The sequence below is a fragment of the Pseudochaenichthys georgianus genome, chromosome 13, assembly GCF_902827115.2.
Source record: "Pseudochaenichthys georgianus chromosome 13, fPseGeo1.2, whole genome shotgun sequence".
Classification (NCBI taxonomy): domain Eukaryota; kingdom Metazoa; phylum Chordata; class Actinopteri; order Perciformes; family Channichthyidae; genus Pseudochaenichthys; species Pseudochaenichthys georgianus.
Window position 1 is genome coordinate 25,322,787 of NC_047515.1, and position 25,636 is coordinate 25,348,422.

General features: G+C 44.3%; 1 protein-coding gene across 1 annotated transcript in view; it reads left to right on the plus strand.

Moving 5' to 3' along the window:
* The window catches only part of npas1 (neuronal PAS domain protein 1), a 36,601-nt gene extending 14,336 nt beyond the window's left edge, over positions 1-22,265 (plus strand). The window contains exons 4-12 of the mRNA XM_034096754.2: positions 5,947-6,014; positions 8,063-8,152; positions 15,234-15,408; positions 15,953-16,065; positions 16,413-16,609; positions 16,703-16,809; positions 17,038-17,185; positions 18,767-18,879; positions 18,984-22,265. Of these exons, the coding sequence (XP_033952645.1) occupies positions 5,947-6,014; positions 8,063-8,152; positions 15,234-15,408; positions 15,953-16,065; positions 16,413-16,609; positions 16,703-16,809; positions 17,038-17,185; positions 18,767-18,879; positions 18,984-20,056 (2,084 nt within the window). The 3' untranslated portion in view covers positions 20,057-22,265. The remainder of the gene's footprint in view (positions 1-5,946; positions 6,015-8,062; positions 8,153-15,233; positions 15,409-15,952; positions 16,066-16,412; positions 16,610-16,702; positions 16,810-17,037; positions 17,186-18,766; positions 18,880-18,983) is intronic.
* The last annotated feature ends 3,371 nt before the right edge of the window (positions 22,266-25,636 follow it).

Consider the following 25,636-nt stretch of genomic DNA (forward strand, 5'->3'; position numbering starts at 1 on the left):
CATCAGTTCGAACAAGTCTACCCAGAATGCATTGGCAGGGTTTTAAGTGTGATGCATGACTTTAATTCCGTTAGTGGAATTTGGTCAGAGATCCAGCTGAAAGAGAGAGGAGGACGGAAAGGAGGGGAAGGGACAAATGCAGAAGGAATAAGGAATAGAAAGGAGGAGAGGAAGGAGAGGGGTGTGGGGAGAGAGGGGGTGGGGTGAGTTGCATTCCTCCGCTATCCCTCTTGTCCGAGGGTTTTTGGACGGACGAGGGCCAGGAACGTGGAGGAGAGGAGAGGGATGGAGGGCAGGGGAGGGGCCGGTGTGGCTTTTGTCTGCTTCCCACGTTTCAAAGCCAGTCTTGAAAAATGAATAGACAGAGGAAAATCAATTGCATGACCTTCACAGAGAGAAAGAGAGAGAGATTGAGAGAGCAGGAGAGGGGGAAGAAGGAGGAGAGAGAGGCAGATTATGGAAGGAGGGAGCAGACGGAAAAGAAAGGCTGAAGGGAGGAAAAGTAAAATGACCCATGATATTCATTCCCTGTGTGTGTGTGTGTGTGTGTGTGTGTGTGTGTGTGTGTGTGTGTGTGTGTGTGTGTGTGTGTGTGTGTGTGTGTGTGTGTGTGTGTGTGTGTGTGTGTGTGTGTGTGTGTGTGTGTGTGTGTGTGTGTGTGTGTGTGTGTGTGTGTGTGTGTGTGTGTGTGTGTGTGTGTGTGTGTGTGTGTGTGTGTGTGTGTGTGTGTGTGTGTGTGTGCCTGTTTGCACAGCTCATGAAAGACTAAACACTTTTTATTTGAAATCATTTATATTTCAAACCTCTCTATATTGAGTATACTTTGCTTCGGGGGATAGTTTTTTTTACCCCACCTTTTTAAATGTCCCATTAAATGATTATTCCAGTGCATTTTCAACCGGATCCTTATTTTCAATTGCTTGTGATAAGATTGCACTCACTACACTAATTGCTGAGATCTACTTAAGGCAGAAACACTGATGGTGGAAAAACACAAGTGAGCGGAGGATCAGAGGGGTTTATTAGGTAATACTAATAACCCCTCGTTACGCAGCAAAGCGGTGTGCACACAGAGACGCTAAGTACAGTCGGTAATGTGAACAGTAAGTCAGTCTATGTGATGTATATTAGCCTTTCTTTGCTTTTCCAAATACGTCAGAGGTTTGTCTTGAAAGGTTGCAGTATTACATCTGTGACCACGCCCAACAGTGATGCGCTGACACGCCCTAGAGTACACTTCCACATCACTTCAGTCCTTTATATTTTTGGTTGCGTATATATCTCCCCAAAATCTATATCAACTCAACCTTTAGCAGCTGCAATAGGGCAGCTGGAGAAGCCCAAGGTACAGTACAATGACAACGCACTGCCAGCTCAAGTGTTTTACTGTCTCTCTCAGTGAGGTCAAACACACCTCTCTCCTCCCCAGCGTTGGTGACATTGACTTTCATTCCGCCTCCACTTGCTCCCTCTCTCCCTCGTCTCCTTTTCTTTCATTGCCTCTGTCTCCCTCCCCTACTCCTTCTGTCTCCCCCAACCTCTTCACGTTCTCCCTGCATCTGCCTCCCCTCTAATTCACGGCGTTTAAAGCAGCCGGGGCTTTTAAGGGAAGTTAATTGCACTCAAATTATGTTCGACCGCAAAAGGAGTGAGGGAGCAACGCAGGAGGGACAGAGAGATAGAGGAGAGATAGAGGGAAGAAGGGAGGGATGGATGTCAGAGTGAGGAGATAATTGCGCCAGAGAGGGACGCTGCGATTAGGGTCACTCTTTCGCTCTCTGTCTGTCGAACAGCCCAAACGTCACATTTGAATGGTAGTAAACAACTTGGCAGGTGATCAGGCTCTTGTTTTGAAAGGGTGAGACTACGGCCAGGAGCCACACTTGAGAGAGGAAGACGGAGAAGAAGAGAGAGAGAGGAGAATAGACGGGAAAATGAGGGGTTCATTGCATCTGTTATCTGTTTGGTTTCCATGGTAACATCCTCACCTGGTTGAAAGGTTGACACTGTGGGGGTGGAAAGGAAGACGGTGTGTGTGTGTGTGTGTGTGTGTGTGTGTGTGTGTGTGTGTGTGTGTGTGTGTGTGTGTGTGTGTGTGTGTGTGTGTGTGTGTGTGTGTGTGTGTGTGTGTGTGTGTGTGTGTGTGTGTGTGTGTGTGTGTGTGTGTGTGTGTGTGTGTGTGTGTGTGTGTGTGTGTGTGTGTGTGTGTGTGTGTGTGTGTGTGTGTGTGTGTGTGTGTGTGTGTGTGTGTGTGTGTGTGTGTGTGTGTGTGTGTGTGTGTGTGGCCATTACTCTTGGACTTAACTGGGACTAAATTATGTATTAGACAGAGGTATAATTAAAATCATTCAAATGAAATTTCTATCTTTCCTTCTCGTAAAGCGCTGGGGAGACCCTGAGAATTGACCTGCGAGTCAGACTATAATTAACGTGTCCGATCGCGCCCCGTCCCATTCTGTCTCCTATTCCCACAATGAAATTAAACCTCGCTGCAGAGTCCTGGAAGCTAATGAAAATGGGAGTGTTACAGAAAGGAGCCATCAAAGCCCTCATGTGCACACACAGGGCTGCATCCAGGCGTATACACCAGCATGTGCACATGACGTGCCTGTCAGGAAGTACAACGGACAAATGTATATTCACATAAACCATTTGAAAGAATAGTTTCAGATTAATTGTTTTCTTGTACTTGTTTGCCACAACATAGTCAGACGGGCAGTCAATTATAGCTCATTAGTCGTTGTACAAAGTACTTTTCCACTTCTCAGTACAGTAACTTTTAAGCATTTGACCCTTACAGATACACGGAAACACATTGGTGCCCCCATTTGTTTTTCACTTCATGCGCTGCTTGTTGCTTGAGAGCTTTTTGCACAATCTTATGTTTCTTGTCTCATCTTAGTTTAAGTGATAATACAGTTTTCATTGAACACAGCAATGAACTTGGTGACTATACATACAAAATGACATGCATACATTTATTGGTTTGTCAACATCCCTCTGGGTTTGTTCTGACATTGTTCAATTCATGTCGGCGAGGACAATGATAATATTCCAGAAAGGAAGGGGGTACAATTATGAAAATAAAACCCAGGTTTGAAAATCTGAAAATGTTCCTTTTAAAATAATTTGGAATGATTAGTTATTGTTTACTCACTACATGAGTTTATAATTAGACGTTCAATATTATAAAGGTGACTCCATTTATTTATGCAAGATCCTCCTCAAACACACACAGACACACACATATAGAAGTTGGGGTTCACAGCACCACTACAGAAGGATCTTTGTTCTCAGAGTGAGGTACGATCACCGCTGTGAGACTCTCTCTTCACATGTGCACACACACACACACACACACACACACACACACACACACACACACACACACACACACACACACACACACACACACACACACACACACACACACACACACACACACACACACACACACACACACACACACACACACACACACACACACACACACACACACACACACACACACACACACACACACACACACACCAGGTCCAGTGTTTTGGTTTCCTGGCTGCCCTATTGTACCCTGGCAGTCTTTAATAAATGGTCCTCTGTGTATTTGTGTGAGTGTGTAGACTCATCCGTCAGCCCTCCTGGCCTCATGTCACACCCAGCGTTTCCTTCGCCCCGTTGACACTACTCAGCACTACTGATCGCCCGCCGTCACCTTCACTCCTCGAGGGATCTGTGGCATCAAACTCACAGCCACACGCACACTCAATGTCTGTCTTCAAGGCGTGCACAAACTAACATCACAGTGTTGGTGCGTATCCCTTTTGATTCATCCTCATATGGTCAAGATGGGGGTTGCTTCCTCCAGAATCCCCAGCGCTGCAGCTCCATCGCTGCCCCACAAGGGACCCTGATAGGCAGGCAGAGAGCGAGAGAGCGCCCCATCCCCCTCCAGGCAGCGACTGGCTGGGCTGAAGGGTCCCAGCACCAGACCCCCTTTCATAGCCCTGAATGGACTAGCCTTATTTATATTCACACTCAGTCACACAGGGGGAGCCCAATCTCACAATGCCACTGTGGCTTTGTCCGACAACTCTGTATTTGTGTGTATGTGTGTGTGTGCATGTGTGTTTTCGTGTGTGTGTGAGGTTGTGTGTGTACTCGGGTATTTGTGTTGTTTAATCGGAGGGCATGTTGCCGCTGTGTAGTCTGTGCATGAGAATTCATTGCTGTGTGTATTCCTTAAGTGTGTGTGTTTGTGTGTGTGTTTTTGTGTGTCTATAGCACTAATGGAATGCCTCCCTCCTCTATTCACCGAACCCACATCACAAGCAGGCAGCTGGGAGATGTGTGTGTTTGTGTGTGTGTGTGTGTATGTGTGTGTGTGGGTTCTGACCCTCCCTCTGTGTTCAGTTGTAACCCAGAGCAGCGCTTTCATTTTCCTGTCATAACGTGTATTGATTTCCCTTATCCTCGCTGCGACACACACACACACACACACACACACACACACACACACACACACACACACACACACACACACACACACACAGATATCCAGTGATCCTTGGAGTTGCGCATACACATGCATACTTTCATGTGTCTTTGTACACACACATTTTGTGTACACACATCCATAGTTTTTCCCTGCTGAATAAAGAACATGTGTGTTCAAAAGCAGCCCTGTTAGAGTAAGATTAATTCTCACGTATGCTCCCCACTTTTGCAATCACACGCTTGCAGGTGCACACACACACCGTCACACACTCTTTTAGACATAAAACAGTAAATACGGCTGATTACTAAATTAATCTTCCACGTCACCGCAGCCCCTCGTGCTCAGGTTTGCTTGGGAGAAAGTGATCACTCTAGCCTTCCTTAGTGTTTTCTCATCTTCCCTGCCGTACCCTCTCTGCTTCTCCCGTCCCTATCTTCCCCCCCCCTCCCCTACCTATCCACCTCAACTCTATTTGTATTGTAATTGCCTTGGTAAACAGCACCACTTTGGCACTGAAGCAGCTCTGATAGCTTGTGTTTGGGATGCATTAAGAGTGGCGATGCAGACACCATGAGTGTGTGCGTGTTTGTTTGTGTGTGCGTGCGTGTGTGTATGTGCCTGGCGGTAATTGACTGGTGTGCGTCACACCCCCTCCTTATGCTGCTTTTTGACACAAACGTTTCAGTCATTTCCGTGTGCCAGACATGATTTGTTCAAGTTTTGCTTTTCATTTCACTTCAGATTTACAGACGACATAGAGATGCAATATTATTACAAAAACCCCAATAGGACACAAGTCATATTATCAGATATTGTTGTATAATTACTACTAATCCAAGCTTTAGTAAACACATTTCAGTGGACTCAATCAACATGATCTGATACCTCATCTTTGTGAATATTGAATATGTACCTTTTTCTTCTTAGAGTTTTCACCTCTTGTAGTTATTTTCCTTATCCATAAAAGTTAACAGATTGAAACAAAACAAAGACCCACATTATGAGTATGCAAACACATGAAACAAGACTCAATTTAGTTTAAGTATTTCATGATGTGATTGAATTGACGAGAGAAATAATAAACATTTGAGAGTGGCGGAGATGTCGAACAACAAAACTCCACAATGTCAGTATGTTACAGGATCCCTAAACCTATAGAACACTGCTAAAACACTCTTATACAACATTTAGCTTTACAGCATAGCAAAATTATTCCTTAGAAATTGGATATTTTGTATTCAACATGCCTCTACAGTGCAACACATGCTAGATGGAGAGATATTGTCTCAAATATATACTGAAGATAGTACAATAACATGTGCATCTGAGAGATGATAGCGACCTTTTACAACAGTCTGTTTTATAATAGCGCTTTTTTTAAACCTGTGGTATCAACGAAACATTGATGTCAGTCAGTGTCTCATGTGTGTTTGTCTACTTTCTCTCTGCAGTACGACGATCATCTCATTCTCGGGCTACTGACATGTTTGAGCTGCACCTCGGGGCGCACCTCCTGCAGGTAAGCACACACACACCTTCTTCTGTAAAGAATAATATGATATTATTTCATATCATAAAACTGTCTCCGAAAAGGTCAAACTGCCCTATTTTCAGTGATGTGATAAACCAATTGGTTTTGAAAGTAGTTGATTTAGCTTGAGAAATAGGATGATTGGACCACAAGGTTAGTTTGATTGAAAATGTACGTTGACAGCACATTGGTGTCTTAAGTGACTGCAGTGGACCACTGTGTGTCGGTGATGCGTGAGGTCACGGTTTGTACCAGCTCCAGTCTTCCTACCTCAGACTCTCAGACTTACATTTCCAGGCAAACTCCTATCACATGCTCTCACATCCACACACATGGACTCCCACACACCTCATATACGCTCAGATGCTCGGACGATAGCATTGGCTGCCGAAGAATGCCTCTCTTTGCTCTGACGGATGAATGGAGCCTGAGGGGGTTTCGGGAGCAGGAGGGCTACAGGGATGACGAAATGCAGGATGTAGAAACAAAGAGGAAGTGTGAAGAAGGTAACACTTCAGGTTGTAGTTAGAATGAAGAGGGGGGTGAGGCAGGAGAGACTGTAGCTCCAAGCAGGGAGGGAGAAAGAAAAGCTTGAAGGAATTTAATATATTATGTCTTATGTAAAGCTCTTTGAATTGCCTTGTTGCTGAGAGGTGCTATACAAATACATTTGAATCAGGACGGAGTGGGAACAGGTAGAGAGAGAGAGAAAGAAAAACAGAGGCTGAGCATTTAGAAGTAATGAGGTTGGGGTAAAACAAAGAAACATTACATATGTCTGCTCTCCTCTGGCATTTTAAAGAGGAAGGGAGGCTTAGGGAAAGGCGCTGATAGAAATCAAATTAACGCTCCAGAAAAACGGTATGATTCTTTCCTCCCAGCCGTCCTCCTGCTGTAATAGCCTGATAATTGCACTTTAGTTCTCCGACATTCAGGCGGCTAGTTTCTCCTCGCCGCGACACACGACGCCCCACACCCCGGCCACACATTTGCATACTGGATGTGTCAGTTGCATAAATTACCACTGCCACTTTAAGCACTGGGCCGCCAAAATAGCAATCATTCTTCTAGAGCAAAGTGGCCCTGGTGTGTGTCTATGTGTGTGTGTCTATGTGTGTGTGTTTGTGTGTGTGAGGAAGAGAGAGAAGCTGACTTCTGGATGCTTGTTATGACGATTAATATTATTCTCTGAAGCAGTCCTCTCTAATGGTCTGGCTGTATACCTTTCACTTCTCATTAGAATCACTGCAGGCTGTAATGACTTGGTTCTATCTCTGTCTGTGTCCGTACTGGGGGGGGGGGGGGGGGGGGTGGGTGTGTGTGTGTGTGTGTGTGTGTGTGTGTGTGTGTGTGTGTGTGTGTGTGTGTGTGATCCAGGAGGATGCTCTGGTTCTGACTTTGTTACAGTTGATTGAAACAGCTCTAGTCTATAAGCTCAGTTTCTCATGTCTCGTTGCCGTGTGTGTGTGTGTGCGTGTGTGAGAGAGTGCGTGTGTGTGAGAGAGTGCGTGTGTGTGAGAGAGTGCGTGTGTGTGTGAGAGAGTGCGTGTGTGTGAGAGAGTGCGTGTGTGTGAGAGAGTGCGTGTGTGTGAGAGAGTGCGTGTGTGTGAGAGAGTGCGTGTGTGAGAGAGTGCGTGTGTGTGAGAGAGTGCGTGTGTGAGAGTGCGTGTGTGTGAGAAAGTGCGTGTGTGAGAGAGTGCACACACATGTGGCAATTTTGTCTCTGCTGCTTTCTCTATGTTTAGTTATGAAGGCCTTTTTGACAGCTGTTGTTGTGTGTAGCTGCCGATTGCAATGGGAGTTGTTTCATGTCTGTTCACATTCATCCGTGTGTTTATGTGCGTGCGTGCGTGCGTGTGTGTGTGTGAATTGAGAAAAGAGGCCGAGGGGTGACGGGTTGTTTGTTCTCTAGCTCATTGTAATTTGTTCGATACACACTAATTGCTCTAATTTGTCTGTCTTGTTTCTGTTTGCCTTAATGTGTGTGTCCGTGTCGGTGTGTGTGATGTTTATTTATTTATTTTCTATATGCACAGTCCCTGGATGGCTTTGTGTTCGCGGTCAGTCAGGAGGGACGTTTCCTCTACATCTCAGAGACCGTTTCTATATATCTGGGACTCTCACAGGTAAGACGACCTCCTTCCACACACACACACACACACACACACACACACACACACACACACACACACACACACACACACACACACACACACACACACACACACACACACACACACACACACACACACACACACACACACACACACACACACACACACACACACACACACACACACACACACAGTTGAATAATCCTTCATATACAAGTGCATTTGCACATGTGTGCCTATCTTCTGCTTACGCTTTCATATCCCCTCCCAGGAGTGTGTGTGTTTGTGTGTGTGTGTGAATATCTTTGACTGCACTCTTCGCTCTCATCTCTGGAGTTCAACTCTCACGGGGCATTGCTACTCTCTCTCTCTTCCTCTCTCTTCCTCTCTCTTCCTCTCTCTACCGCCATGTCTCCCTCTCCAGGTGCTCACCTCTGCTGATTGCCTGTGGCCTCTTGTACTGTGAATGTTAAGTCCTGCCATTTTGCCCAGATGCATAAATAATAACAGTAATTACTGGCCCAGCAATCAAAGTGTCGCCCCAGCGCGCTGGGCCTGTCTCGGGGAACAAATCGATAGGCATCTTAAAAGCCACATTGATTGTAGGGAGGGGGAAAAACACCAAGGGGGATGGGAAGATAGATAGAGACAGCCGGAGAGAGAAAGAGAGGGGGAGGAAAGGAGGAGAGGTGTGATAAGAGAGAGTTGTTTCGAAGTAAGAAGAATCGGTACAGCATGAGAGACGGAGAGAAAGAGGGAAGTTCGTGCTACAATAACAGAAGTAACGGAGTGCTTTTTTTTAAGTGATTGAAGTTCTGCCCTTGGCGGCTTTAAAGGATACGTTTTTGTACTCTGTCTTAGTAGAATAATCACATGCTACATGCACATTGAAGGAGTTATAGGTAATTGTCATCATTTACTGGCTATAAGGTGGCCACCTCCAAACATGACTACGCTGTCAGAGATGTGGGACAACATCCACAGACCTCGCTCTGTATGAATATAATATGGGACGTGCTTCTTGCTAATGAAAAGCCAACAGGTTCTTCCTTCTGGCTGTATGTGGTTTTGTTTCAGGACACCACACAGACATGATATGACTAATTGATTAAACCAACTCAGACTGCTGCAAAGTGAAAACGTTCACCCATTGATGGCACCCTTGCAACACCAGATGGATTGTAGAGACCGTGTGGTATTCCCAGCTGTGATTGTGTTTGAAATGCTATGACACAGAGCAACAGTGTAAGGTTTGCATTGTCTTATTGTAGGGCTGAACGATATTGAAAAAACAACTTATGATTAAAAACAACTTAACTTACGATTACTTTGACTGATATTGCAAAAGCAATATGAGTTGCGATCTTAGAGGTCAGGATCATTATTGCATCATCATTCTGATTTTCAATAAAAAATATCTATGATTTGTGTGGGGATTTTTACTAAACAAAGAATTCTTAAGTCTGTAGAAAAGGATATGTAGGCTAGGACACCTCCGCAATAATTAACTTTAAATTGTATTTTAACACTCTTTTGCAATACAAAAGATGACTTCTTTCCTTTCATTTATTTTTGACAAAAAAATTTGTTTGGATGGAGTTTGCGTGGGGATGTTTTTGGTTGAAATCTCTGAACACACCCAGGATCACTGATGATAATCTCACTATTTGCCTTCATTTCCTTTTCCAAAAATGTGGGAGTTTGTTCAAAGATTAATTTACAATGTTGTTGGGTGTGGTCAGAGATGTGCTCTGTTGCCCCTTTAAGCACACCCAACAGTGATGTCACAGTGTCCTGACAAGTTTTCAGATGTTCCTGTCGCATTTTGTAGGTGATATAGCTCTGACATGCACTTTCTAAGGAGGGGTACAGCAGCGAAATGCATAGGTTCCTTATTAGAACAGGACACATCAGATAATATCACCAACGTCATTAAGGAGATGTGTATAATTACATTATGCACAACAGACTTTCTCTTCTGTTGGAGAGGCCAGAACAAGAGTGGTTTGTTTGCACATGCCATATACCTTCTTAGGTCTTCACCTTGCCAAAGACAAATACATAAATAATGCACACACACACACACACACACACACACACACACACACACACACACACACACACACACACACACACACACACACACACACACACACACACACACACACACACACACACACACACACACACACACACACACACACACACACACACACACACACACAGACACAGATTAAAACATATAAAGGCTAGAACTAAGATTGATTGTTGTAAGCCTGGAGCCAGAACCAAAAGGACAATGCAGAGAGACACTTTTGCGCGAGAAAGAAAACAAAAGAGTGGAATAGGTGTGAGAATGAGAGACATTGGTAAAGAGGAGAGAGAGAGTCTGACTGTGTAAATAGAGTTTAAATGTGCGCTAGGAATGAAATTCGCCTTGGGATTGCCTCGGTAAACAAGATAGCCGAGGCTTTGGTGGAGATGCTAATAAAACAGAGCTGTTCTTATCAGCTGAGCAGATGGCCTAACCCATCACATCTACTCAAACAGGGCCTGAGCCATCAGCATTCTAATGAAATTATTTATGATCGAAGATTACGTTCAAAACCTTGAACATACAAAGCCAAGTTTACCTTCCTGAAAAGATGAGAGTGGACAGGGATGGGGGGGGGGTTATGATGAGAAAGAGAGACGGCCAGAAAGGGCAGCTAGGAGTTGAGAAGATGATTTAGTGGGAAACATGAGAGCAAGTACACAGTGTGTTTATGGACATGAAGCAAGACAAATATTTAAATAAATAGGAAAAAGAAAAGGCGAGAGGGAAAGGACAAAAACACTCCGATATACTTTGTTGGCGAGTGGAGGCAGACTCAGGGGAGAGAGGAAGGACAGACAAACAAATGATGTTCTGAGTGAGAAAGTGTAACTGGTGGTTTGTTTTAGAGGGCATGTCGCCCCTGTGGACCTCCCCTGCCCTGCCGTCTCCTGTCCCCCCTGTCTGACCCCTCTGCCCTGGCTTACACACGGGGCTTCTCCCCTGACAGGGGGGTTGCTTAGCCGGCTTAGCCCAGGTCAGGCACCTTGACCAAGGGCACAGCCTGCCGCCCATTCCCCTGGTGCCGGCACGTATCATTTCTCTTCTCACCGGGTCTCCAGACAGGAAGCACAGGGATAAACCTGGGAATGCCACAACGCAGATCAGGGGTGGGGAGGAAGTAGAGGAGGAAAGAGATGGATGGATGCAGTTGAGGAAGAGGAGACAAAGGCTGGGGAAGATGAAGAATTGGGGGGGGATGAGAGATGGAAATGGGAGAGAAGGAAGGAAAGGGGCTGGAAGGAGAAAGAAAAGGGATAAATGGGGTAAAGAGAAGGGAGGACGGATGGTGGATTAAGGGAGGAGAGAATTGATCTGGGAATGGTTAGTATGCAGCTCCCCCTCCCCCCTCTCCCCTCCCTCCCCCCTCTCCCCCTCCCTCTCTCCTCTCCCATCAGTCAGTGAGGGCTGAGGGCTGAGAGTGTGTTGTGGACCACTGCCCGGATGCCTCATACATATTAAAGCCCCCTACTATTATTTATATCATGTCTCTCCTTCCCCTGCTTGCTGCCCTCCTCCTCCCCTTCAGCCCCACCACACTGCCATACATACGTGCACGTGCATGTCTGCGCACACACACATGCACGCACACACACACACACACACACACACACACACACACACACACACACACACACACACACACACACACACACACACACACACACGCAGGTTCACTGACGGACAACTAATCACACAAACAATGACACACAATGACACGTGGAGACACAAAAACAGACAGTCTAGTCACATACGCAGGGAAACAGAGGCGCCGTGTGCTTGCATACTCACAAACACACAAACACACACACACACACTCACACTTAGAGAGATTTGAATGATCTCGGTCTCTCCTCACGTCTTCCCTTCGCGCCACATTCTATACCTGTTTTTATGTCTGAGCCTGACTCATCCTCTCAATCGCTCCGTCTCTTTCTCATCTTCTCATTGCTGCCTGGTCTTTTTTTCGATCCCTCCCTCCTGCCTGTGATGGAGTGATTTTATACGGATAGGTCTTAAGCCCGTAAAGCCCATAAGGGCCTGTTTGTCTCTCCACCTTGTTTTCCAATACCACGGGGCCCTGGGATTGTATCTCTTTTAGATGGCTGGTCCACTGTTCTGAGAGGTAAATGTAGCCCTTGCTTAAAATACAACAAGAATTCCCTTCGCAGAGGAATCGCTATTCATAAATACAGACAGCTGGCCTACAGATAGACAGACAGTCAGACCGACAGACAGATAGGCATATCTCGATATAAATCGTAATAACAGATGTCTAATGTAAGGTTCATCTAGAGTTTCACAAACCAGACCCAGGCCATTTACATGTCAAATGTAATTGACTTGTGCATCTACGCTTCTTCTATTGATGCAACATTTAAACATTAAAGAACGAGTCAGTTTTAATGTCAGAATCAAAGGGAATGCCGCAGAAAAATACAGCACCTAATAATTACACTGCTGATGTTATATCTGCATAATTAAGAGAAGATGGATCAGAAAGACACTCATCCTGTAGATTTAAGGTCTTTCTACTTAACATATTTAATAAACCAGATTTTTTTTTAAAACATTATTGACCATTACATTTCAATGTTTTATGAAATTATAAATAATTTTCAGATACACTATATGTCAAAAGAGGGTTACAACTTTGATTTTGTCAACTGTTAATTTCGATTGATAATGCTATCTATGGTTATTACAGTAATGACTGCCAAGACTTAATGCCGTTATAATCAATATTTTACTCTAACAATGTATCAACTGCCAATATAAAAGTGGTCACTCATAGTAATGAAATCACCACTTGAATCTGCAGCTCCTCTCGGCTCTACAGAGAAGTTTCAGCTCGATGTTCTGCTGTCCAGTCCGCAACTTCCCTGTTTTCAATCACTCTCACGGCTCTCATCGTATCTTTGTTGCAGCAGAATCTATAGCTGTTTTCAATGTCAACCTCCAAAAAAAAAAACACTGCACACCACCTGCTCAGCGCCAAGCAGCATATTGAAATACTTAGCATCTACCTGGTGAACACATTGGAGCTAAGGAGACAATTAACTCCATCAGAAGTTGATAGGGACCAAAAACTGCTTAAAAGAGGGGCAATATTGGACTGAAATCACCCAGTTGGCACATCAACAATAATGTCTCTTAGATTCTGCAATGACATCAGTTATTTCAAAAATGAAGAGCAAATGAAGATCACTGTCACTGCCAGCTATTACCACAGCCTCTATCAGTGGCTAATACTTCCTACAAGTGTATGTATCATATAACAGGATGATGATGACAACAAGGAAGTGTGTATTTTACTTTGCCTTTCATTACATGTCATTTGTTAGATGCTTTTATCCAAAGTGACTTACATACATTCAGTACTGTGGACGCAACAATATGCTGACTGCAGTGGGACTTGAACTTGCTACCCCCTGATTCAAAGTCCAGTACTCTAACCACTGAGCCACAGCCGCCCTTTCAAACAAGTAAACAGATCTCTGTGTCCAGTATTTGAATTGATGAGGCTTTAAAGCGTCAGGGTGTCTTGTGGCGTACTGAAAAATACATACATTATGTTTGGAACTCTTTCCATGCCTTTCCTTTTTTCCCTCTTTAAACAAAGAAATATGTATTATTTATATTTCCGCCTAAATAGATTGAGAGCCATTTTAAAAATGAAAAATTCTGGTACTTTCTCTGTATGTTGGGATATTACTCAATATCATCAAATCAAGTATGTTGTTGTATATTTCCACATCCCTTAAGAGATAAGGCCCTGTAAGTCTAGGGAACCTTTATTCCTTGCCTTATTATCCCTTCCTCGCTGGGGTTTCTTCCATCTTTAACCCTCTCTGTTCGCTCATCGCACACCTCATTCCTTCGCTTCCCTCTTCCCGCTCCTTCCTCTCCCCCGGCTGTGATGTCCTTGAGGGGCCTGCTGAAGCTCCCATAAAGCCTGCAGTAAATGGCTCTAATCCGGTAATAAATGGCTGTGTCCTACAGACAAGGGTGTGAGGCTGCTGCAGCCACAGCTTTATCAGATGGAATGGTATTGGCACACACACGCACAGACACATACATACACACACACACACACACACACACACACACACACACACACACACACACACACACACACACACACACACACACACACACACACACACACACACACACACACACACACACACACACACACACACACACACACACACACACACACACACACACACACACACACACACACACACACACACACACACACACACACACACACACACACATTCACATATGTAATAGAAGCTGCATGCATGTGTGTAAGCATGCATCCTCTTTCTCCCTCCTTCCTGTTTCTCTCTCTCTCTCTCTCTCTCTCTCTCTCTCTCTCACACACTCATTTATACGGCTTCAGATGGAATCACACCTGCTCCAATTGTGCTGCTTTTATGGATGCCATGCAAGAGCAGCGCCATTATTACCTTTAAATGATGAGAGATGCAACGTCGATGATGCATTATGATGATAGGATCATATAGAGCTGTATGAGCTGTTGCGCTGGGATACACAGTAACTGAATGAAGGAGGGAGCAGGGAGGGACGGGGGGAATAAGAAGAATAGTAATGTGACCTTTGGAGATACTTGGAGTTCAACTGTTTTTAATCAGCAAATACAATTGATTTTTATCTCCCCTGGTTTTATTTGTGTAATACTGTAGTCACTTGGTCCTCTGAGATTTAACTTAAATGTATGGGTGTGTGTGGTGTGTGGTGTGTGTGTGTGTGTGTGTGTGTGTGTGTGTGTGTGTGTGTGTGTGTGTGTGTGTGTGTGGGTAGGGATGTCTTACAACCGCTACACTCCTTGTAGAGTTGTAACCCAGAGCAGTGCTTTCATTTTCCTGTCATAACGTGTATTGATTTTCCCTCTGTGTGTGAGTGTGTGCGTGCAGGCAGGCATTTGTGCCTTAAGCTGTAGTTCCTGATCAGCGTGTTTCTCTTCAGGTGGAGCTGACCGGCAGCAGTGTGTTCGACTACATCCATCCGGCGGACCACGTGGAGATGGCTGAGCGTCTGGGAATCAAACCGCATCTGAGGGCCGAAGCCGGCTGCCACACGGGCCCTGAGAGCGCTTCCAGCTCTGCATCCACCTCCTCCCTGGCCGGTACCCCTGAACCCGGTACTGGTCTAAATGTCAATTAATTTTTTTTAAACAATATTTTTATTGAAGTTTTCAAATATAACGGACATTACTGTGCACACATACATAAAACGGTCAGTCTCGGTGGCAGATACAGTGTACTATCAAATGAATAGGCAACAGATCCTTAATATATTTATTCATACTGGGTTTGTTCACATTTTTCCATTCTATAGATATTGCGCTCTTAGCTTGTAAAAGACACAAGTCTATAAGTGCACACTCACTCTTCTTAGAGACAAAGTCTTTTGGATAAATACCCAGGATGCACAACTTTGTCTGACAAGGGATTTTCAGTTTCGTTACCTGGTTAATCATGTTGAGTGCCTCCTTCCAAAGACTATTGACCACATGACATTCCCACACACAGTGAAAGAGTGATCCTTTAGCATCGTTACATTTAAAGCATGTGTCTCTGGGGTCTAAATGTCAATCTAAAGGGAGGAAACCTGAAAGAAATAAAGGGGAAATTCAGCGTGTATATTTTCTATATATTTAGTTGTTCTTCTGTTATCCTCACCAGCTCCGTCTAGTCCTCATTCCCCTGCTGACGAACCTCCTGACCGTGGCTTCTTCATCCGCATGAAGTCCACGCTCACTAAAAGAGGCCTGCACGTCAAGAGTTCTGGATACAAGGTGCCTCAGGAAATCATTTCTCATCATCTGAAAACCTTGTATTATGCTCTCTTCCCTATTAACCTGCTTGTTATTGGGGCGGTGAGATAACAAGGGGTGTATTGTGTTTCATAGCACAGTCAACTTGGTCGTTTGGTGTGTTTTATGGCTGTGGCCTTATTTCACACTGGACCCGGCCGCTGCACATAACAGCTGCTGTAACACCAGAGCTGCTGCATTCTTGAGCTCAGATCTGACTTTTTATTGTGTTTCATGAATGTTATATTTCCTGTTGTTGTTAATGTTTTTTTCTACGTCCTTTGATGCAACTGAGTTGTGTGAAATGAATGATGTTTTCTTTTTGTCAGGTAATCCATGTGACAGGACGAATCCGTTACCGCCCTGCACTCGTGTCGAGCTCTGGGCGCACAGTGCGTCGACCGTTGGGTTTGGTTGCACTGGCACACACACTCCCCCCCTCCTCGCTTAATGAAGTCCGCATGGAGAGCCAAATGTTTGTCTTCCGAGTGAACATGGACCTCCAGGTCACATATTGTGAGAACAGGTAAAGGATTGTTTCTGTGTTTTTGACAATAAGCTGTACTGACATATGAATACATTTGAATCAGTGTATCTATTCTGTTGCATTTATGTACAGGATCTCAGAGTATATGGATCTGACCCCAGCAGAGGTGGTGGGACACACCTGTTATCACTTCATCCATGTGGAAGACCTGGAAAGCCTCCGGCAGAGCCATGAAGACTGTAAGTGAAATGATGCATGTGCAGTAGATAAAATCCAACCCCATCCCTGCTATTCTATAGTGTTTGAACTTGGGGAGGAGAGCCTGTTGAAATGTCTTCCTGTCCTGTTGTGATAGGCGCCCTCTGCTGCCAACATCATGAACTGTCAAACCAATAACGGACTTATTTTCCCATCTCCTCTACCGTCTCCTGTTTTACATGATTTCTTTCCATCTTCTTTCCTCTCAGTGCTGAGGAAAGGCCAGGTGGTGACCAATTATTACCGTTGGCTCCAGAGGAGAGGAGGATACCTGTGGATCCAGTCCAGTGCCACCATCTCCATCAACCACAAAGCCCCGCATGAACGCAACGTCATCTGGGTCAACTACATCGTAAGGTCAGTACAACCACAGCCTGTGCTTCAGTCCTGCTGATATGAATATGATACGTTTCTGTATGCAGGCACCATGCTGTGTACAGAGATCCTTTGAAGGGATGGCTGATGAAATGCAGAGGGATTATTGGAAGAATTTCACTCACTCCAACACATGAGAAAATTGAGGATACTTAATCCAAATAGTGACATCAAAGCAAAGCACATTAACGGCTATTTGACATTTTTACATAAATATTAAAGATAACCACTTTATATTTTAAATGATGAGATGTCAAAAAGTGTAGATCTCTTTATTTAATCGATGACCATGTCCTGTTGAAAAGATTATTAAAGAAAGCAGATACTAATCATTTGAGGTTGTACAAGTTTTCACACTTCAAACTGTTATTATGGAAAATATGACTTTAATAAATGATATTAAAGAAATAAAATAAGAATTATGTATTGATATTGTAGGGTCTTAAATCATTAATAAAACTTAAGTGAAGTCATTACTCTTTCTGGAACGAGTTACGGCTGCCTGTCCCCACACTGCCAACTTTTAAATCCAGTCTTTGAACACATCTTTATTGCTTGGCTTTAAATTCACTTAAAGATTTGGTTCATTGCTTTTACTATTTTATTGTCTTTTTATATTTGAATAGAGTCTTGTTTTAGGGTTTTTATTGTGTTTTATTATACCGCACTTTTCTTAACTGTTGTTGTTTTCAAATTAACTTTATAAATAAGGATTGGATTGGACTGCAGTCTGTAAACAGCAATCTAGCATTACTTACTCACTATTCAATGTCATTACTCTAAAGACATGATCTTATTACTATTTGATTTAAAGGAAACATTTAAGGCTCTCTGCCTTTCTTTCTATTTTGTTCTAATTGCCTTGTAAATGTAGTATTGCTTTTTTATTCCACAGACACTGCAGTCACCTCGAAAAAATATGCTTTCTCTTTATTTCCCTCTTGAATACACACACGTATTCACCCAGACGCTGATGCAAATATACTCCGTAGATACATGCACACTTTGTACACACACGCACGAACACAGTGCATAACAAGAGCCGAGCAGTCAGACAAAAACAAGAGGAGTAGGCTGAATTTCAATGCTAATTGGACTGAAGCTATATAATTACAACAAATGGATGTCAGAAATGTGGGGCTGAATAGTGTTTTAGTTAATTAGAGCTGTAATTACAAGAGCTCATTAACTTCTCCAACAGCCTCCTCCTTGTCTGAGCTTAACTATGTATAGGTGGGCTGCTGAGTGGGGCATAGTGTGTGTTTCTGTGTGTGTCTTATAGGGTGGGGTCTGCATATCTATCTGTTTGCGTGACAGTGTTTGTGAATGTGTGATTAAAAGCTGTTGTTTGGAGAATTGGATGGATGTGTTAGGAGGAGGTTAGAAGGGTTTGAGGCAGTTTGGCTATTGGAGGTTGTTATTAGGCTGATTATATGTTGTTTCCATCTCTGAGTATTCACTCAAATCAGCACCACACTAACGTTTTAAGCAATAAGTGGCTTCTAAGTGGTCTACATTTTCTCCCCCCCTCTCTTTTTTCTCTCTCTCTGTTCATCCATCCAGTCGAACAGAGTTTATAGACACTCCCCTGGATATTCTGCAGCTACCAGAGAACGTACGAGCAGAGCGGCTTCGAGTTAGCTCGTCCCCCACCGACAGCTCTACGCAGGCCCGAGGTAGGACGCCGCGTACACATTAGCCCCTTCCCATGATGCTCACTGACACACACCAACACCTGCCTGTGCGTCATCTTATCATAACAATCTCCCTTCTTCCTCAGGCCCGCAGCCAGCGAAGAACGCAGTGGGGAAGAGTGACCCCGACACTAAAGGCAGAGAGAAATTCACCGCAGCTGCCATCCAATCAGAAGACAGGAGGAAGCGCCTGCTGAGGTCCGAGCCCGAGGGTCCTCCTCCCGAAACCCGCCGCAGAATGGAGGAGCTCCGTCACGCGGAGGAGAGCGTATCGGCCTCATCCGACATGGCCAGCGAAAGTGAGGGGGATGAGGAGGAAGAGACAGAGACAGAGTGGGACCACAATGACAGATTGAAACAGGAAGAGGGTGGAGGAGGTAAACAGAGTAGGGGGGGAGACGCCCCCTCTAGGGGGGACAGGGGGAGCAGGGTGCACAACGGCCGGGCTGTGATCCAGCAGCTGAAGAGCGTAGTGACCCCGTCTCCCCTGCCCGGCAACCCCGGCATCAAGACTGAACACGAAGCCCTGACCACCGGGGGGCGCTGGGGGTCCCACACACACACCACCCAACAGCAGCCCTCACATGCACACACACCCTCCAGCAGCCTCAACGGTGACAGCCCCACCACCCCGATCCCCGACTCTTCTTCCAGCAGCGATGCCCCCCCAAAAGGGTTGTTCACACCCCCGTCCCCGGCACTGTCCCCTGTCATGTCCGTGTCCTCCCCGCTGCCCCGCGAGGACAGGATTTTGTCGGGGGTGCTCAGTCGCAGCAGTGGGGGTGCAGGTTGCGCTCCTGACTTTGAGCTGCTCCAGAGACTGGCTGCAGGGGGCGCAGCGGGGAGGGTCCTCTTCCACCCCCTCGCCCTCAGCCCGCAGGGCCCTCAGAGCCTCTACGCCCCCAGCACTATCCGCTACGCTCCACCTGAGCTGCCCCCCTCCCACCACCACCACCACCACGGCGGTGGACTCAGCGATGGCCTGCAGCTGCGCTCGGACCACCACAAGGGACCCCCGACAGCCTTCTTCCCCCACCTACAGCGGTTGGCTGGCCTGCCACCCTTCAGTGGTTTTTCCCCGTCTGACAACCCCTTCTCCTCCGGCCTGCCCTTCTGTATGAATGGACTGAGGGGGGCCGCGGGCTCCGAGGAGGACTGAGACTTAGAAGGGAGGAGGTGAGAGGGGAAGATGAAAATGAAGGATGGAGCAAAGTGACAGACCAGAAAGAGAGACATTGAAAAGGGCAGGAGAGACAGAAGTGGCAGGACATTAAGCCTCTAAGGACCTTACTAATTGGACAATGAGTTGAATAACTGCGATATAAAATATGTGACAAGTCGTTGCCATCGGGAATTATTGTGTCCTCGCATTTTGGACAAGTGACAGTGACTCAGAGAAAACACGACATGGAAACTTTTGACTGGTTGTCCCTCAAGACTGTCCGTCTCTACAACAATAATGAACTCTGCTCTGTGTCTTTCTCTAGATGACTCTGTTAATGTCTGTGTCTCTTCCACTCAGAGAAGCCATATTGTACATAGAGACAAAACCATAAAGACCCTCAGCTCACATCCTCATCACTGTCCCTACAATTAACACAATTAACCCTAAAGCCAGTAGAAAGAGATGGACTGTACGAATGAAAGTGACTTTGGAATATACATTTTTATTATTGCAGTATTATACAACTCATCTGTTATGCTGAGATACAGGTGAGAGTTTGATTATTGGGTTTCTTTTAAAATAGACAAAGAAAGCCCTCTGGTGTTTTTGTATTGAGATTCAAAATGATAAGGATAAAAAAATCTCAAGTATTCATCATTCAGCCATACTTAAAGCACACTGTTGGGATAAAATATGAATAAAGTAGTCCCAGACATTCCATCATATATAAGGGAAGAAAATGCAATGCAGACAAGACGTTATTTCTGTTGTTTGTTTATAGGCCATTTGTTAACTGAGTATTCATTATAGTATATTATGTATGATGATGCGGTTGTGTTTGAAGCCATATTCTTGTTTTCATTTTTTTTTTAAAGTTTATATTGATTTTTGTTTGTTTGGAAGTGTGAAAATGGTGTCTAGACAGACAAAATAACATAGTTTTATTGGATGTACAATGTCATCCAAATACCTTTTTGTATAATTCTCTAAAAAATATATTTCTGAAAATGTTTTTAGGAGGGAAAATGGTGCTGGACACAAGTGTTTATTATCATTTAAACCTCTGTTTTTTATAAGCACTTACTGAAATTTGTTCTGGTGTGAACTCAAAGCACTTCATCACTTAACACTCCCTGTGTGGTCCTGTTAAAACAGACAACAATGCAAGAGTGGTCACTAATATCATAGCCCGACTGCACTCTAGTAGAGATAGAGAAGATAATGGTCATTTGAAAGAGGCAGAAAGATAAACAGACCTGTGGTCATTAAAAGACGACCGTTAAAGGTCGATAAAAATAACCTGAATTATTCCGATGTTGGTTTTATTTTAATTCAGTCAACTTGAAGTCAAGTTTTAAATTAAAAAGTGGAAATATAAAACACTTTAAATTTCAGATGACACTTATTGACTGGAATTCTCAGGACTGAAAATCCCAAACAAATCGAAAACAGTTTTTGTATGAAAAATGTCCTTTTTTATTTTCTTTAATGTTTTGAAATGAAGTTACACACAGTTTGGGGTTGCCTAAAGAATACTTAAAAAGCGAGAATCTTTATTCCAAAATGTAATATTTAAGATCTGAAAATGTTCGTCTTTTCAAAAAATGCTGGTTATAATACAGCTAATTGCATTATTGAAAAAAATATGACAATAATACAAGCAAAGCTAAACATACAGGAAATATCAGATTGCTCTCTAGCACTTTGGAATGAAGTCATTTGAACGGATCTACCATGTAATGAAAATGCACCTAAACTTCAATCATTGTTGAAAACCAAGTCTTCAAAATGATGCCATATGTATTTTGTTTTTCTTCCAAAATTGAGATTACGGTCGACTGTCTGATCTGAGGGCTCAGTTTATGTGGAAATTATGATCTGATGTCTGACAAAAAAGAGAAGTGCACTACACACCCATACTGTAGCTGTCACACGTAAATATGTGTGAGCGCACACATTCTCGGGTGTTTAATGATATATTGTGTGTGTATGACTGCGTGCGTGTGCGTTTGCTTGTACAAGTGTGTTTGGTTTTCTTTTGTCTTTCTTTTGCTGAGATAAATAGCTAACCCCTTGCCCATCACTGTGAATCTAACATTATTCCCCATCTTTGTGAATACTCCACCCACTCATCAAATAAAATGAACAAATGTAAAAAGAAAAACAGTGATACAGATGACGATAACAATAAAATATTCCAGTAGAGGAGCACAACTCAAGGTTTGGTTGTTTCTTTCTTGCTTCTTTTCAGCACATAACAATTCAGATATATGAATAGGCATGAAAGATACATGTTACATTGTTAAATGAGGCTTCATATTTGTTTGAAATAAATCACGTTGGACACATTTGAATGTAAACGGAGTTCTCTTCATATCAGCTGCTTAATGCATTTTACGAATCTTCAATATTTAGGCCAATCATAAATGAATGGACAGCCTTTAATTGTTTATGTAACATAAATTCAACACATAGCCAAGAATAAAAAACACAAAGAACAAAACAGTGGTAGAATAAATAATAAAGATGTTTTGTATCATTGCAGGCTTTTATGGGAAATCCTGCTTATCTCTGGAGTCGGCAAAGGGCAGTACAACACACAGTAAAATTAATGTCCTGTAATATTCAATAATATCCTTAATATATAAACTAAAGTGTGGAGCAGGTGAGAGCGACCCTTTCATGAAGCGTGACATCATTTGATTGTGTTTGCATCTACACAGACTTGAATTCTTCTGAAATGAACAAAAGCACAGCAAGTACATGTTGCTGTGTACATCATCAAGTACATCTCACTTAGGAGAAATTATGTGTGTGTGTGTGTGTGTGTGTGTGTGTGTGTGTGTGTGTGTGTGTGTGTGTGTGTGTGTGTGTGTGTGTGTGTGGGTGTGTGTGTGGGGGGGGGGGGGTGTGTGTGTGGGGGGGGGTGTGTGGGGGGGGGTGTGTGTGTACATTGGTAGTTTGCTTGTGTGTCTGTGTGTGCATCTCCAGAATTTGCAAGTGTGTGTTGTCTGAAGCAGCCCCAGGGAGGGGCTCTGACATTGAAGACGGGTTAAATCCTGTTTTACATTCAAGTGGCAGGCCCTAGTTCATTAGAGTGAGGATCATTCCTCCTCAAGACCAAAGGAAGCGCATACTAAACAAGAGCAGTTGTTGGGGAGAAAATGCCATTGTACGTGCAAAACCGTATGTACTGTATAAGTGTGTGTGTGTGTGTGTGTGTGTGTGTGTGTGTGTGTGTGTGTGTGTGTGTGTGTGTGTGTGTGTGTGTGTGTGTGTGTGTGTGTGTGTGTGTGTGTGTGTGTGTGTGTGTGTGTGTGTGTGTGTGTGTGCGTGCGTGCGTGCGTGCGTGCGTGTGCTGAAGTGCTGCTAACGGAGCTACACAACAACCTCTGGTTTCTTTATATCTTTCCTTTCTGCGGACTACAGTCTTAATGGCGTGGAGTGAACAGAGCACCTTTTGTGTCAATGTGCGTGTGTGTGTGTGTGTGTGTGTGTGTGTGTGTGTGTGTGTGTGTGTGTGTGTGTGTGTGTGTGTGTGTGTGTGTGTGTGTGTGTGTGTGTGTGTGTGTGTGTGTGTTTGTTCAGCACGCACAACTCATGGCAGCTCTCCTGACTGTCTTCTGCTCAGCCTGTCATTGAGTCACCCACATGCCCTTTCTGTCACTGACTTTGATGGCTTATCTTACCCCCTGAATTGGAGTCGTGCTCCCGGGGGAAATACCTTAGCACATGTAAATGCATTTGAAAGAGTACAAATATGGGTAGGAATAATAGAGTGAGGAATGGAGGGAGACACAGAGACAGCTTCCACCTGACATGGGCATACTGCACCTCTACCATTCCCTCTTTTCCTCCATCCTTTCCCTGCTGTTTTTGTGAATGTTTCCCAACAATGTCTTCTCCTCTCAGTCAGGAGAAGGCCAACCCATAAGTAATGCAGGTCTTAAGGCTGATGCTTTGATCCATACGCGTGGCATTTAACACCTCAGAGCAGATGAGCAAAATAAGCAGAGGTTATGGCTCCTACTTTCAGCGCTGGGAGTGTATATGTGCAGCACAGGTTGAGAGATGTATGAGCTTAGACCTGGACTTGGAGCTGTGGCTGGTGTTGTGGTTTCTATAGCTGCTCGGGGTACGGGGGTGGATGGTGTTTGTTAGTGAGGGCGCGTCTCCTGCCTCTGGGCGCCCTGCCCTTTAGACGCGCCAGGCCTCAGGAGCCTCCTGCATGCCAAGCAGACCTGTGCAGTCAGATGCAGCCAGGGAGGAGAGACGAGGAGAGGAGGGAGGGGAGGAGAAGCGAACGTGAGTAGGAGTCCAGAAAGAAAAGGACTGGAGGGCGAAAGGGTAGAAGACGATCTTAAGGAGAGAGTAAAAGAGGGAGGAGAGGGGCTCGAGGGAAGGAGGTAGGGGTGCTGGTAACACTGCAGCAGCCACCTAGACACACCTTGCATGTGAAACACAACTGCACTGAGACGCCCAGGGAATCAGCCAAGGAGAGGAAGAGAGGGTGACTCTGAGGTGAGTCTCAACAGCAACACATGTGTCGATGGCCGCCAGATATCACAGACCTTCGCCCTAACCCAGTCAGTGATTGTTATCACAGACACAGCCCCCCCATCACCAAGACTCTCACACACACACACACACACACACACACACACACACACACACACACACACACACACACACACACACACACACACACACACACACACACACACACACACACACACACACACACACACACACACACACACACACACACACACACACACACACACACACAGACACCAACCACATGCTGCTCAGCTCAGCTCACATCTCCGTACATGCTCGCACAACAGCAGCTCATTAAAGGAATTATGCATGTACAGCATGTGTGTGAACAGTTTGTACATCTTTTGACGTCCCTTGTAAGGAGAGCTTCTACTACACATTAAGGTAAGCCTTGTTTACATATTGAAAAAAATAATAAAATAAATATCGGTACAGGGAGCGGTTTTAATATGTAGCGGTAAGGTGATGCATTTAAAGATGTATTCATTTTAACTATCTAGGAAAGAGAATAATCCACATTTTCTAATGACTTATTTATTATGAGAGCGTATTTAAATATAGAGTGTGTGATCTCAAATCTCCTTGATGTCCTCAGCTAATAGTGCAGATACCGAGGTCATGTCCGCTGTACTTTATCCACAGATTTAATGTTAACTCAATAAAACCATATAAATCATTTAAATCACTTTATCACACTAAAAATGTAAACCTCTTGTAGAAGGGGCCATGCCAAAAAAGAATTCTTATAAATGTATTAAAAATAAATAACTGGAATATCATATTGACATACGTTGTTAGACCCTGTTATGACCGTTATGATGTTAGACTCCCATTCCCCTTTAAAACGTTTCTAAACATTGATTGAAGTGCACCTGTGATCAATGCTATTGATTGGACAAGGTTTGGGAACACACCTGTCTACATAAGGCCTCCCAACTGATAATGTATATCAGAGTAAAAAAACCAAGCCATGAGGTTGATGCCTGCTGAGGTCAGAGACAAGATTGTGTCGAG